This window comes from Budorcas taxicolor, chromosome 17 (assembly GCF_023091745.1).
Source record: "Budorcas taxicolor isolate Tak-1 chromosome 17, Takin1.1, whole genome shotgun sequence".
NCBI lineage: Eukaryota > Metazoa > Chordata > Mammalia > Artiodactyla > Bovidae > Budorcas > Budorcas taxicolor.
In genome coordinates, this window is record NC_068926.1 from 55,310,991 (window position 1) to 55,327,684 (window position 16,694).

Consider the following 16,694-nt stretch of genomic DNA (forward strand, 5'->3'; position numbering starts at 1 on the left):
CAGAACAGAAGACAGATCAATGACTTAAGAGTAGGGATCACTCCAAAGTGGCATGAGGGATTTCTGGAAGTAATAGGACTGTTCCATTATCTCGACCGTGGTGGTGGTTACACAATGTATACATCAAAACTCAAAGAACTGTACACTAAATAGGGTTAAATATACCTTATTAAATAAATAGAGGTGGAGGGGGAACCTCTGTAGAAGACCCTTGATTATCTTTTCTCTTAGTACATCTCAATCAATGGTATTGCTCTAAGGTCTAATAAACCACATCACTTCTTATTACACACCACATAAGTATGTGTCCTGATTCTAAAGAAAATCTATGTATAAAAAAGGCAAAGTCTCAAAAATTAGTGACAGCTTCGCATTTATTTCTTGCATTTTGTGGAACCTACATCTTCAGGCCTTTGTACCTAGTTTAACTTCACTGATAAAGTTTCAACATCTAAAACCATTTTCCAAAGAAGAAAAATGAAAGAAATAAAAGAGCACATTATTTCAAAATCAAAACCCCAAAGTTTTGCCAACTGTGGTCCTAGTGTTCCATTCATCTCATTAATCATTTTTATTTGCCTTTAGTCATTTGTAAAACAAATGAGTTATTATTAAGTATGAAAAATCAAAATACTATTTATAATAGTTCTGCATTTTACACATCATCATAAAAGTTATACCTAATAATCTTATGCTAAGCAGTACTAATCTATAAAGGTTATCTGAGATATAAGGCAATTTTGAGGGGGGCCTTGGCTTTTCGTCTGTGGGATTTAGAAATCACATTTCTGTTACCAATTTTTCCAAACAAGTAACATTGAAATTACTCACCGTGGATTGAGGCAGTCCTTTGCTACTGTTTCGGCCTCTGAAAAGATTAAATATTTATGAAATTCAACAAACTAAGCAAGCTAAAATATTTTTTCAAATTTAAAATACCTTATAATCCCATCCAAAAAAAATACACTATCTGTGGGAAGGATCATCCAATGTGAAGTATAAGGGCTACCTAAGCATGACGCTTGCTGTGCTTTCCAGGCTCAGAGGGCTGCAACAGGTATGGGTCAGAGGAGGGAGGAAGGAGGAAAGAATGTGACCATAATCAAAATCAAGTAAATAAAGTAAAAATTAAAACAAGCTACTTACAGAAATAACCAATACCAAAAACAATAATCGCCTCTCCAAAAGTTAACCAATCACTCTTGTCATAAAAAACTACTCAGGAGCAAAATACAGATTATATTCCCAAATTAACTAACATACTTGACTAATAACATCAAGATACCTCCATTTTCCCCTCACCTCTTAAAAATAGGTACTGTGTTTACAACTGCAGAAAAACATTTGAAAATAAGTTAAATCATTCAAAGCATTTTCACTTTAAATACTAAGTGCTCCTGTCAGGATCTATATGGCAAACCAAACCACTCTCCCTGCCAAACCACTCCCTCTGAAACAATGCAGTACACCTATGTCAGTTGTCAAGTGATTTCCAGTAATGTGGGGTCTATTATCAAGTAAATTTAGAGAACAAAATATACTGTAAGGCTTGCTCCAATGGAAAAAATTAGCCCCTCTATTATGACTAAAAAATAAAGTAAAATGTTATAAGCTCATAAACATTACTCTTGAGGAACAGTATTAGAATCTCATTCTAATAAAATAATCACAACACTCAAAACCACAAACTTAGAAACATTCAAAGCAGCACAATTCAGGTGAAAAAGCCTAGCAGTATGAATGGTGAAAATTCCCAGAAAAGCAGGACTGATACTAGTACTCTGAGGTCAGCTGGTTTTGTTTCTAACTTTCATCTACCTTTCCCCATCTAGAAAATAATGTCTTTGACCAAATCACCCGAGATTACTTCCATTTTTATCATTTCTGCCTCTCACACAACACAGATAAAGTCCTAAAGTCTAAGGAATTTGACCAATAATTCATCATTTATAAAACTTACTACAAACCAGACAGTATATAGTAAGCACCACGTCAAATTTCTCACCCCTACTTCACAGGTGAGGAAATGGAAACAGTAGCTAAATGTCTTGACCAAAGTCATCTAGTTCATGAGCAATAGAGCAGATATTTAAACCAGGTGATCCAAAGTATAGACTTTGCATTTCTAGGTTATGCTCCTTCTCTGAAATTGTATCACAAAAAATTAACTTGACAATAAAGCCTAGTCCAATCTCTGCATCCTTCAAAAGCCATCTAAATGTATTATGGTTTTCTGTTTATTTGTAGTCGGTAGTCAAAGGCTATAAAATGTCTAAGTATTACCATTTTATCTTATCCTACTGGTTGCTGAGATGCTACAGTTAAAAGATTTAAACAAATGACACTAATTAAGTGCCCTTAAATTTATGCAGTGTACCCACAAGGCTACTTAAAAGAGTTTAAAACATAAAATTCCGTGATAGAAATCACACTTTTTAAAAAAATCGAGTACACACAGTTATACTTTTGACTAATAGAGAGCAACTGTTGAACAATTCAATTTACTCAGTAGAACAAACTGGTCAACAGGAAAATAATCAAAGACTCAACAGTGGTATATAGTGGCATAAAAGTATAGAAACTACTGATTTCCACTGCTCTACCAGGTAGCTGGACACCCAAAGGGGATGTTAGCAAACAACAGTAGCATTCTCTGAACCCGATAAAAAGCCCACATTCATTCTTGTTTTTTTCTTTTTGAATCCACTCAGATTATGGTTGACTTTTAGTTTTTTTTTCCTTTGGTATTTCAGGACAAGCATTCTAATATTCCATATAGAAAAAAAAAAAATCTAAAAAACCCAACCAAGATATTTTAGTTCTAAATATAAGCATTAATGCAACAGATCAGGTTTAGCAAATCAATACTATCCAGATTTTAAATTTTCATTGAACATGAGGTTAAAATGTGAATCAAAATATCAAATATAAATATACAAAATAATAATAAAGAGCATATATTGCTTCAAAATAATATAGTAGGGAGGAAACAGGGTTAAAAATGAAACAAGACTGGCATGAGTTGATAACTGCTGAAGCCAGGTACAGTGGTATGCAGGGGTTCATTATATCATTCTTTTTACTTTTCAAAATTTCCTTAAGTTAAAAAAGTCTTCTGACATGACACAAAGGGAGTCTGGATTCAATCAAGTGTATAGATCTTCCAATTTACAGAGACTATTGGGTAGTACAGTAAATTAACTTATACCACGAGGTTACAAGTCAGTTACATCCAGAATGTGGTAAATTTGACTCAACAGATGACACTTTGGCATGTCAAGAAAAAACAATGTAGAGGAAAAATTATTACACATTTAAAGATACACAAAATGAAAAGCAAAATGTGTCTTCCCAATTTCAAAACTTATCACAGAGATTTTCCTGGTGGTCCAGCGGTTAAGAATTCGCCTGCATGTAAAACAGATAGCTAGTGGGAAGCTGCTCTACAACACAGGGAGCTCAGCTCAGTGCTGTGACAACCTAGAGGGGTGGGGTTAGGGGTGTGGGAGGGAGATTCAAGAGGGAGGGGATATATGTATACTTACAGTTGATTCACAATGTTGTACAGCAGAAACAAACAATATTGTAAAGCCCCAGCCATATAAGTAATTATCAAAACTTATCACATAACTAAAGAAATCAAAATAGTATGGTACTGGAATTAAGGACAGCCATAAAAATCAATGGCATAGAATAGAGAGCAGAGAAAAAAACTTTCATGTTTATGGGCAACTGATCTTTAACAAGGGGATCAAGATCATTCATGGAAAATCTCTTTAACAAGTGATGCTGGAAAAACTAGATACTCACATGCAAAAAAAGATGAACCTTTACCTTACACCATATATAAAAATGAACTAAGAAATGAGCCAAAGACCTAAATTTAAAAGCTAAAACTATGAAACTCTCAGAAAAAAACAAAGGGAAAATCTTTATGGCCTTAAATTTGGCATTAATTTATTAACTATGACATCAAAGGCATTCAACATTAAAAAAATATATATATATATAGGATTTCATCAAAATTAAAAACTTTTGGACAAAAAACAGTATCAGCATAAAAAGAGAATCCACAGAATAATAAAAAATACTTGCATATATCTCATAAGGGGTTAACATCTAAACTACATAGAGAACTCCTATCATTCTACATCAAAAAACAAGTCTCCAAAGAAATTTATACGTTGGCCAATAAGCTCATGAAAAGATGCTAAACCTCACCATTAACTAGGAAAATTGAAATGAAAACCACAATGAGCTACCTCTTCACTCCCACTACAATGACTATTATAAATAACCAAGCAAAAAACAAAAAAAACAACCCACAAAACCAAGAAAATAACAAGTATTGACAAAAATAAGGAGAAACTGAAACCCTTGTACACTGCTTGTGGGAATGCAAAATTGTGCAGCTATTGTGGAAAATAGTATGGCAGTTCAAGGTGGGAAAAAATCAAATGTCCACTGATAAATGGGTAAACACAGTACGCTATCACCCATACAATGGAATATTATTCAAATGAAGTTCTGATGCATTCTATAACATGAATGACTCTTGACAACACGAAAAATAAGACATCCAACAGGAAGAAGAAAGAGTCATTCCTCCAGGACTTCATGTGAAAAGGGTACACAGAGTCCTGGAGGAATGACTCTTTTTTCTTCCTGTTGGATTGACCTTTTTATGATTATAAAAAGTCCCTTTTTAGTAACTTTTTGTTTAACATCTATGTTGTCTAATATTAGTATAGCCACTCTTGCTTTCTTGTTTGCATGCTATGTCTTTTCTTTTTATTTTCAATGTATTTATACCTATGCATATTAAGCATTTGCTTCCAATTCCAACTTTCCCACAGCCCCTTCTGTATCTATGAATTTGATAGCCAATGGAGATAACTCTTAACAGAAATTATCTGTACAAACCTGATCCAGAACCTTGCTCCTTCACCTAGAAAGTGTGTATCATGTTCCATTCTCCTTGTCATACAATCAACCTGACAACCAAATTCCAACTAATAAATGTGGAAGGAATGATGGAATTGGATACTATTTAGTAACCACCATAGCAGTAACAGTTTCAGGCTGAAATCACCAATGGATGCTAGTTTAATCAAGTATCAACAGAAACAGGATATTTACAAAGTCACAAAGTAACTCATCACAAGATACTGATTAATGATAAAGTGAAAAATAACTTTATAGAAAAGGAACCCAGCATCATCAAGTGATCAAAGTCAATAGTATGAGCAACGAGACAAACATACATCATGCACCTCCTCTCAGGCAAAGAGAATACATGTATCACTTCTGCAATATCTTTGCCAAAAATGTATATAATCTCAATCTAATCATGAGGAAATCTAAGTAAGACAAACCCTAATGGAGAGACACTTCACGAAACAACCTGTAATACTCAAATTGTCAAATCATGGAAGACTAAGGAACTATACCACATTAAAGGAGACCAACAAGGCATGACAACTGAATGTAACATATAATCCTGGATTAGTTCTTAGATCAGCTTTCTTTTGGAGTGCAGGGGGTCGGGGGAGCTGTAAAGAATAATACAAAACCAACTAGTACAATCTGAATAAGGTCAAGAGATAATAATTTGGCCCAGTATTAATTTCCTTATTTTGACAACTGTACTGTAGTTTTCTAAGAATATCCTTGTTATTAGGATATACACTCAAGTATTCAGAACTAAGGGGCACCATGTCTCTCATGTTTAATAAAATTATTTAAATTTTACATTAAATACATATTTTGGCTTCGCTGGTGGCTCAGAGGTTAATGCGTCTGCCTGCAATGCAGGAGACCTGAGTTCGATCCCTGGGTTGGGAAGATCCCCTGGAGAAGGAAATGGCAACCCACTCCAGTATTCTTGCCTGGAGAATCCCATGGGCGGAGGAGCCTGGTGGGTCACAAAGAGCTGGACACGACTGAGCAACTTCACTCACTCAAATATGTATTTATACATTAATTTTAACAACAGAAAACGAAAAAGTGGAATGAGATGCTACTTGAGGAATACAGATGAAGAATATAGAATTCTTTGTATAACTGTAACTTTTATTTACAAATTTTTTAAAATTATTAACTATGAGCTATTTATTAACTTCTACTTTAGTGTCCAAAGTGTCTGTACATTTCTGTAATAAAAAATACTTGCCCAGCCTTAAATGTTACCTTTTCAAGAAATCTTTCTTAGATTTATGTCATCCAATCAAACAAACAGTGCTCTCTTGGCTAGACTGAAATTTATCATAATCATTATGTTAACTATCATAGTCATAGTTAATAGGGAACCTATCATATGCCCACTAACTCAGGGCCATCACCTGACAATATGGTGGTGGTGGTTGTTCAGTCACTAAGTCATTTCTGATCCTTTGCGACCCCACGGACTGCAGCACTCCAGGCTTCCCTGTCCTTCACTATCTCCCAAAGTTTGCTCAAACTCATGTCCATTGAGTTGGTGATGCCATCCAACAATCTCGTTCTCTGTCACCCTCTTCTCCAGCCCTCAATCTTTCCCAGGACCACTATCTTTTACAATAAGTCAGCTGTTCATATCAGATGGCCAGAGTGTTGGAGCTTCGGCATCAGTCCTTTCATTGAATATTCAGGGTTGATTTCCTTAAGGACTGACTGGTTTGATCCCTCTGCTGTCCAAGGGACTCTCAAGAATCTTCTCTTGCACCATACTTCGAAAGTGTCAATTCTCTGGCACGCAGCCTTCTTTACGGTCCAACTCTCACATTCGTACATTCGGAAAAACCATAGCTCTGACTATAAGGACCTTTGTTGGCAAAGAGATGTCGCTTCTTTATGCTATCTAGGTTTGTCATAGCTTTTCTTCTAAGGAGCAAGCATTTGTTAATTTCATGGCTGCAGTCACTGTCCATAGTGATTCTGAAACCAAGAAAATAAAATCTGTTACTGTTTCTACATTTTCCCCATCTAATTGCCATCTATTTGACAACATAGTGTTTTTGTGCAGACCAGAAAATGATGCCTCCTCCAGGAAGTCACAGTCCCACACTAGAAAAAACCGTGCAGTCAGTAGTCAATGCCTTTGTAAAAACTAAGAGGTATCAGAAACAAATGTAGTCCCAAAAGGCATATCATATAGCAAAGAAACTCCTAGATTTCAACACCCACTTATGCCCTTGGCCAGGAGCTCTTTGATGAAATTAGACTGGAATAACCAATACTGGCAAACAGGATCTTGTCCATCCTTGTACCATCTACCAAAATCAGCACAGAGGAACTGTGCCTCATATATGATACATACCATAAATATTTTGTGAATTAAATAAGCCCAGTCAAAAAAGAAAGAGAAAAAATGAACATGAAAGCTTTCAAAGTAAAGATCTTCCCCCAATTTATGATGAGATTATGTCCTGATAAACCCGCTGTATAAGGTGAAAGTCAAAAATACATGTATATACCTAGCCCACCTTAAAGGTACTCAGAGCATTTACATTAGTCTACAGTGGGGCTCAATCATCTTACCACAAAGCCTATTTTATAATGGCGTTGAACATCTCATGTAACATACTGAACACTGCCCTGAAAGTGAAAACCAGAGTGATTCTATGGGTACAGAATGACTGTAAATTCTTACCACTTGTAATTGGCTGACTAGGAGCTCAGCTCACTGCCACTGACCAACACCATGAGAGAGTATTTTACCATATAAAGCTAACCTGGGAAAAGATCAAAATTCAAAGTAGGGTTTCTATTGAATGCTTACTGCTTTCACACCATCCTCAGTCAGGAACCATCTGTAATAATTCTTTAAATCAAATATCAGCGAACTATAGCCCACAATTTGTTTTTGTTTGGGCTTTTTGAGTAAATATGGTTTTAAGTTTTTGAAGGGTTTAAGGGATAACACAAACCAAAAAAAAGCCAAGAACAATATGCATTAGAGAAATTATATGCCTCATAAAAGCGCAAAAGGTCTGGGTCATTACAAGCAAAATCTGCTGACCTCTGAACCGAAAAATATGGCTGCTATGTCAATAATTGCAGTTTAAAAATGAAGTCTACTGCTGTTTCACACAAATTAGTTCTTCTACAAGAAACTTCTTAATAGCACTACTTTTCACAAAAGTTTAATGTACACACTTGAGAAACATCATGGAAGTATTGTTGCTCTCGTTTATTTTTAGGCTTTACAATGTAATTCAATTGAAGGTGATTTATCTATTAAAAAAAGGTATTTTACTAATGTACGTTTGAAAATACTGTGAGCAAGTTTCAGAAAGATAAGGACTTTGTAGTGAAACTGTAGATTAAAACAGACTTGAGTCATAGTAAACAACTTGTGAACTCTCATTTGAACAAACTGTAAAAGAAAATTAAGGTGATGAGACACTTGAATTGGAGATTCTAACTTATGCAATAAAGCAAGAAAAAGAAAGAAAAGGCACAATGTTAAAAAAAAAAGGGGGGGCACAATGTTTGGATAGAAAGAAGGAAAACTGTCATTAATAAATGACAACATGGCTATTTATGCAAAGAATCTACCCAAAAACACCCTACTAGAAGTAAGAGAGCTTGGCAAGGCTAACTCAAAATGCATTAATAACCTAATCACAAAAGGTTTAAATAAAATTTAAAAATATATATATTTCTCCCATCACTTGCCTATGACTATCATCAATCTGCTCTCTGTATCTATGAGATTATTCTTTTTCTCTCTCTTTTTGTTAGCAAACTGAGGAGGCTGGCAACTCTAAATTCAAACAGAACAACTGCCAAATTAACTCACCCATGAGATCATCTAGATCAATGCTTCAAGAACTATCCCCACAAGAACTTATTTCAGCTTGTTGCAAGCTGCTCGGGTTCAAATTCTGGCCCTATCACTTTCCAGCTCTGTAACCTTAACCTTTTGACTTCAGCTCTTTGTATCTTAACTTCAGAATCTACAAAATGGTGCTAAAAATAGTATGGTCTTAAAAAATAAAACAGTATCTTCTCACAAGGTTGTGAAAATATTCCATATAAACAGTTTGGCTTAAGAACAATGCCTGGCACATTACTAACTTCTTAATAATTATTACTTAATACAATTATAGAATGGGAAAGACTAGAGATCTTTTCAAGAAAATTAGAGATTCCAAGGGAACATTTCATGCAAAGATGGGCTCAATAAAGGACAGAAATGGTATGGACCTAAAAGAAGCAAAAGACATTAAGAAGAGATGGCAAGAATACACAGAAGAACTGTACAGAAAAGATCTTCACAACCCAGATAATCATGAAGGTGTGATCACTCATACCCACCTAGAGCCAGACATCCTGGAATGTGAAGTCAGGTGGGCCTTAGGAAGCATCACTACGAACAAAGCTAGTGGAGGTGATGGAATTCCAGTTGAGCTATTTCAAATCCTAAAAGACAATGCTGTGAAAGTGCTGCACTCAATATGCCAGCAAATTTGGAAAACTCAGTGGCCACAGGACTGGAAAAGGTCAGTTTTCATTCCAATCCCAAAGAAAGGTAATGCCAAAGAATGCTCAAACTACCACACAATTGCACTCATCTCACACACTAGTAAAGTAATGCTCAAAATTCTCCAAGCCAGGCTTCAGTAATATGTGAACCATGAACTTCCAGATGTTCAAGCTGGTCTTAGAAAAGGCAGAGGAATCAGAGATAAAATAGCCAACATCTGCTGGATCATGGAAAAAGCAAGAGAGTTCCAGAAAAACATCTATTTCTGCTTTATTGACTACGCCAAAGGCTTTGACTGTGTGGATCACAATAAATTGTGGAAAATTCTTCAAGAGATGGGAATACCAGACCACCGGACCTGCCTCTTGAGAAACCTGTATGCGGGTCAGGAAGCAACAGTTAGAACTAGACATGTAACAAAGACTGGTTCCAAATAGGAAAAGGAGTACGTCAAGGCTGGTGGCTCAGAGGTTAAAGCATCTGCCTGCAATGCAGGAGACCTGGGTTCGATCCCTGGGTCGGGAAGGTACCCTGGAGAAGGAAATGGCAACCCACTCCAGTATTCTTGCCTGGAGAATCCCATGGACAGAGGAGCTTGGTGGGCTACAGTCCACGGGGTCACAAAGAGTCGACACAACTGAGCGACTTCACTTTCACTTTCAAGGCTGTATACTGTCACCCTGCTTATTTAACTTATATGCAGAGTACATCATGAGAAACGCTGGGCTGGAGGAAGCACCAGCTGGAATCAAGATTGCCGAGAGAAATATCAATAACCTCAGATATACAGATGACACCACTCTTATGGCAGAAAGCAAAGAACTAAAGAGCGTCTTGATGAAAGTGAAAGAGGAGAGTGAAAATGTTGGCTTAAAGCTCAACATTGAGAAAACAAAGATCATGGCATCTGGTCCCATCACTTCATAGCAAATAGATGGGGAAACAGTGGAAACAGTGAGAGACTTTATTTTTCTGGGCTCCAGAATCACTGCAGATGGTGACTGCAGCCATGAAATTAAAAGACGCTTGCTCCTTGGAAGGAAAGTTATGACCAACCTAGACAGCATATTAAAAAGCAGAGACGGGGGGACTGGGATAAAATAAACAAATAAATAAAAATCAGAGACATTACTTTGCCAATAAAGGTCCGTCTAGTCAAGGCTATGGTTTTTCCAGTAGTCATGTATGGGTGAGAGTTGGACTATAAGGAAAGCTGAGCACCGAAGAACCAATGTTTTTGAACCGTGGTGTTGGAGAAGACTCTTGAGAGTCCCTTGGACTGCTAGGAGATCCAACCAGTCCATCCTAAAGGAAATCAGTCCTGAATACTCATTGGAAGGACTGATGCTGAAGCTGAAACTGCAATACTTTGGCCACCTAATGCAGAGACCTGACTCATTTGAAAAGAGCCTGATGCTGGGAAAGATTGAGGGCAGAAGAAGGGGATGATGGAGAAGGAGATGGTTGGATGGCATCACCAACACAATGGACGTGGGTTTGGGTGAACTCTGGGAGTTGGTGATAGACAGGGAGACCTGGTGTGCTGCGGGTCATGGGGTGGCAAAGAGTCGGACATGACTGAGCAACTGAACTGAACTGAATACAATTATTTCCCTCATATTAGTTTTACTGAGAGGAAGGCTTGGCCACAAAGCCATGCACAATTAGATATGGCCTAGATACTCCAAAAGTTACACATACCTTGGATAAAATGGAATCCTGGGGGTTCAAGTTCAGTGCTGTCCAACAGAACTTTCTATAATGAATTAAAAAAGAAACTTCTATATCTACGCTGCCCAATAGCCACTAGGCACATGTGGCAGCTGAGCACTTGCAATACGGCTAGTGTGACTGAGAAGCTGATTTTTCTTACATTTTAATTAACTTAATTCTAAATATAAATAGCAGGACGTAACACTGGCAGTCCAGTGGTGAAGACTCTGCACAGCATTTCCACTGCAGGGAACATGAGTTTGATCCCTGGTTGGAGAACTAAGATCCTGCATGCTGTCTGGTATGGCTGAAAATTAATTAAATTTAAAATGCAGGACACACTAAAAAACTTTAATGTTAATAGCCATATGTAGATAGTGGCTGCCATACTGGACAATGCAGTCCTTTCTTTGAGCTTCTCCAGGAGTAGGTGTTATCTACTTTCCCAAGCATCCATTCCCTCTGACATATACCAGGAGTGCTTCCTTATACTGAACTCAAGTCTCTCTCCCAATGGTTTTACCCATTGGTCATTTATCTTTCCTGGGGCCTCAGAACAACTTTAATCCCCTTCAAAAGACAAGTGATAACGGGGAGGGGAGTAATGGGAAACAAGATGAGCCATTTGCTGATAACTGTAGGGTCTTAAATTGTTCCTTTTATATATGTTGAAATTTTCTTTTAAAAAATTCTCATTAAAAAAATTCTAATTAGCACTTATTTCAAGCTTACTTCATTTCTTCTCTGACTACAAAGACTTTCAAATCTGTTCCGTGCTTTACTACTTGCTGCTACTGCTAAGTCACTTCAGTTGTGCCCGACTCTGTGTGACCCCATAGACGGCAGCCCACCGGGCTCCCCCATCTCTGGGATTCTCCAGGCAAGAATACTGGAGTGGGTTGCCATTTCCTTCTCCAATGCATGAAAGTGAAAAGTCAAAGTGAAGTCGCTCAGTTGTGTCCGACTCTTAGCGACCCCATGGACTGCAGCCTACCAGGCTCCTTCGTCCATGGGATTTTCCAGGCAAGAGTACTGGAGTGGGGTGCCACTGCCTTCTCCACTTTAATACTTAATCTCCTCCAATTCTTCGACACTGTGAACCTAATTTTTCCACCAACAATCATGTTTATAAGCATCTCTGTACTTTGGCACAAACTTTTCCCTGCCTAGAACTTCCTCTTCTCTTCCACAGCCTCATTGGAAACTGCTTATCATTCCTCAAGATCCATCTCAACCCTCACTACTTTTTAAAGGTTTTTTCTTCACTGCTCACCCAGTAGTCATGTATGGATGTAAGAGCTGAACTATAAAGAAAGATGAGCACCAAAGAAATGATGCTTTCGCACTGTGGTGTTGGAGAAGACTCTTCGGAGTCCAGTGGACAGCAAGGAGATACAACCAGTTCATCCTAAAGGAAATCAGTCCTGAATGTTCATTGGAAGGACTGATGCTGAAGCTAAAACTCCAATACTTTGGCCATATGATGCAAAGAACTGACTCATTGGAAAAGACTCTGATGCTGGTAAAGATTGAAGGCAGGAGAAGAGGACAACAGAGGATGAGATGGTTGGATGGCATCACCGACTCGATGGACCTGAGTTTGAGTAAGCTCCAGGAGTTGGTGATGGACAGGGAGGCCTGGCATCCTGCGGTTCATGGGGTCGCAAAGAGTCGGACACAACTTAGTGACTGAACTGAACACCCAAAGCAGTCATTCACTCGCTTCTCAGTGCTACGATTTTACACTCCCTACATGCCTGCCATTCCCAACTACAGTCACTGGGTAACCTGGAAGCAGAGCTGCTCATTCACTGTTTAACTATTCCAGTCTGGTAGCTTCAAACTTTTAGTGAAGTAATCAATAGTATGCATACCAGCTCAATGAAATGTTAATCTGTATCTGCTGCTGCTGCTGCTAAGTCACTTCAGTCATGTCCGACTCCGTAAGACCCCGTAGACGGCAGCCCACCAGGCTCCCCCATCTCTGGGATTCTCCAGGCAAGAACACTGGAGTGGGTTGCCATTTCCTTCGCCAATGCATGCAAGTGAGAAGTGAAACTGAAGTCACTCAGTTGTGTCCGACTCTCAGCGACCTCATGGACTGCAGCCTACCAGGCTCCTTCGTCCATGGGATTTTCCAGGCAAGAGTACTGGAGTGGGGTGCCACTGCCTTCTCCTACTATTATATTAATAGTATTACCCTAAACCCATTAACAAGCAGTTTTCGGCATTAACTTGTTCAAGTCGTTTTTACTGATTTCCAAACACATTAATAGTAACAGCTAAAAGTTACTAAGCATTTACCACATGCCAGGCATTGACTTAAGTATTTTTCACATGTAATTCATTTAATCGTCATCACTCCCATTTTACAGAGGAAGAAACTCAAGCACAAGTAAAATAACCTGCTGTAAGTCACTAAGTAAGAAAAGACCTTGGGTGCTAAATAGTGTGCAACTCTGGACAAGCCATTTAAAATTCTTGTTCCTGTGTAAAACAAAGAAGATGAGTCATGATGATCTCAAATGCAAGCTTCCAATTCTAAAATTCAGATTTGGAGGAGGAGTAGGAACACTGACTTGTGAAAAGAAACAGTGTTACTTTAGGCATTTACCAGAAAACAGTCTCAGGAGAAATGTGAATCTTTTCATTCTTATAGTTTATAGCAAGCTACTATGGTAAAACATGGAACATGTTTTCAAATAAGAAAGCTAAGATATATAGGACAAGCAAAGTTCTGCAGGAGTTGATAAAATAAATGAGAATTAGTTTCATGGAACATGTGAACCGGATCTTAGAGGCTAAGTATAAAGATGTGGAAAAGGAGAATAGAGATAGAAGAGCAGGCAGGGAGTAGAGGCTGAGCTTGATACTTGCAGAGGCAATGAGAAAAGGAGACCATGATGATTTAAATGGAGGTCATGTTCTGAAGCGGAGAAGGCGATGGCACCCCACTCCAGTACTCTTGCCTGGAAAATCCCATGGATGGAGGAGCCTGGTAGGCTGCAGTCCATTGGGTTGCAAAGAGTCGGACGCGACTAAGCGACTTCCCTTTCACTTTTCACTTTCATATATTGGAGAAGAAAATGGCAACCCACTCCAGTGTTCTTGCCTGGAGAATCCCAGGGACAGCGGAGCCTGGTAGGCTGCCATCTATGGGGTCGCACAGAGTCAGACACGACTGAAGCGACTTAGTAGCAGCAGCATGTTCTGAAGAGTTAATGAAAAACATGACAGAAAGATAAAATGGGATTGGCAAATGTCCATGGTTCTGTGGCCTGTTTTTACATGGCCCAGAGCTAAGAATGCTTTTTACATTCAAAAAGGTTAAAAAAAAAAAAAAGAATATGCAAAAAAGATTGTATGAGGCCTGTAGGCCCAAAATATTTATTATTTGCCTTTTTACAGAAGACGTCTGCCAACCCCTGCGTTAGATTATGGCAAGTCTTGAGGGTGAAGAGAACCTCAGGCTTGGGAATAGGATGATTTTTGAACAGATGGTTGGCCCAACAAAATAGAGTTTAAATCTAATAGCAAAAGGAAGGCTAGGTTAAACAGGTGTGAAAAATTAATGTGCTACAATACAAATAAAATATATGATAACTAAAATGATTATCTGGCCCACAGAAATAACTGTACCATAGCCAGAAACTTCTCGAAAAGCCACGGAACAGAGGAATCATTTCTTCAACTATTCAATCCCTTCTTTCTGAAGGACTAATATATGCTGCTGAAGTTTCACTCAGTGTGTCCTTCTAGCCCCAGGGCTATGCAGTCTCCAGTTTGACTAAGACAGAGTGGAGAAATTGGTTCTAGCACTCTAATTCTCCTACAGAAACATAAGTGGTGTTGGAATTCTTAGATCAAGTCAAAAATGCCTTCTTAACCCACAACGTAGTACGGTACCACTGAGTTCAAATTAATTATGGATAACAACTATCAATTACAATAGGCAGATGCAGAAAGCACCACCATTTATAACACTGCTTTCAAATTTTAAAATAAAAATCTTGAGCTTATCAGATTCATTTATTAAGAGAACTGCTAGGACTGAGGCATGGTTAATTGAAGCCATTTTATGGCGAATAATGAATAAATTGCTTTCTTCATTGATTTTTATCTGCTTTTGTTTTGTCTATGACAAAGCTGAACTAGAAGCAGTGGGGCACAGTTATTAAAAGCAAAAGCTCTGATGTCTTATAGGGTTAGAATCTCAGCTTTATCACTTCCTAGCCTTTGACCCTGGACAAGTTCCTTAATTTGTCTGAACCACCATTTCCTCATCTGTAAAGTGGATATGGCACTACCAACATGACAGGCTGGGCTGTTCTAAGGATTAAAGGATATATAAGTAATGCACTTGGCACGGTTCCTGAAACCTAATAGGCACGAAATAAATGCTAACTATCATATAAATAGAAAGCGCTCCACAAACTGTTTTCACATCATATATACATATCTATAGACTTTTTCCTTCAGAAAAATGGCTTCCATTTGGCTCACAAATGCTAGTTTTTTCTAACATGTTTTACAGAGGGAAAAAAGCGTTATAATAAATAGAAATTCTCATTTATTCTCTAACCTTTTAGACTGAGTTAAAAATATACAGACTTCCTATGTAACATTTACAGATTATGAATAACTAAATTCCTTATCTGTCACAAATGTAAATTCATCATTTTCTTTTCCACTTTTCATCCCAAGGAGGTTGTTTATGTACATTCCTTCACTCAGTGAAGCTAGTGACTCAATTCCTGGTCAGTTAAAATAATAAACTAATTGTAACATTCCTTAAATTCATCACCAGTTTTCTCCTATTCTCACTTGCATATACTTTTTCAGAGATCCTAAAATAAACAATAGTAAGTCATTCCATCTCTGCCACTTTCTAGCTAAGTTAAAACAGGTCACTTGGCTTCTCTGGGCCTTAGCTTCCTCACAGGTAAAATGGGAAGGCCCAACAGATTATCTAACAGGACTGTGTGATAATCAAATGAGAAAAAAAAGTGCATATATTATATATATATATATATATGTAAAAGGTATGTATATGCCCCAGCAGAACAGGAAGCTCATTTTCCTCTCCCTTTCAATTACGACCCTAGTCGGCTTTCACAAGCTTAGACCAGGAGGCTTCTCAAACATGGTGATTTCTGTTACTCATCAGTGGCTATCCCAAAAGCATTAAAAGGAATAAGACCCTTAGCAACATACCAGAATGCTAGTAAGAGGGCCAATCTTCTGAAAAAGCAATAAGCCTTTTTTCCCTTCATCTAAAAGACTTCCTTCCAATATTTTATAAGATACGCACTCCAGTGTTCTTGCCTGGAGAATCCCAGGGACAGGGGAGCCTGGTGGGCTGCCATCTATGGGATCGCAGACAGTCGGACACGACCGAAGTGACTTAGCAGCAGCAGAAGCATATTAAGTAAGCATTAGCAACTCAAACATACTGTGGGGAATCAAAGGTTAGAACTTTCTGCCCTGTTTCCCGTAATAATAGTATATAAGC

At 38.0% G+C, this 16,694-nt stretch overlaps 1 protein-coding gene across 2 annotated transcripts in view; it reads right to left on the bottom strand.

Annotated features, from left to right (window-relative positions):
- ATXN2 (ataxin 2) overlaps positions 1-16,694 on the bottom strand; it is a 100,526-nt gene that overhangs the window by 69,951 nt on the left and 13,881 nt on the right. For both annotated transcript variants that reach the window (XM_052654401.1, XM_052654400.1), the window contains exon 2: positions 832-868. In XM_052654401.1, the coding sequence (XP_052510361.1) occupies positions 832-868 (37 nt within the window). The remainder of the gene's footprint in view (positions 1-831; positions 869-16,694) is intronic.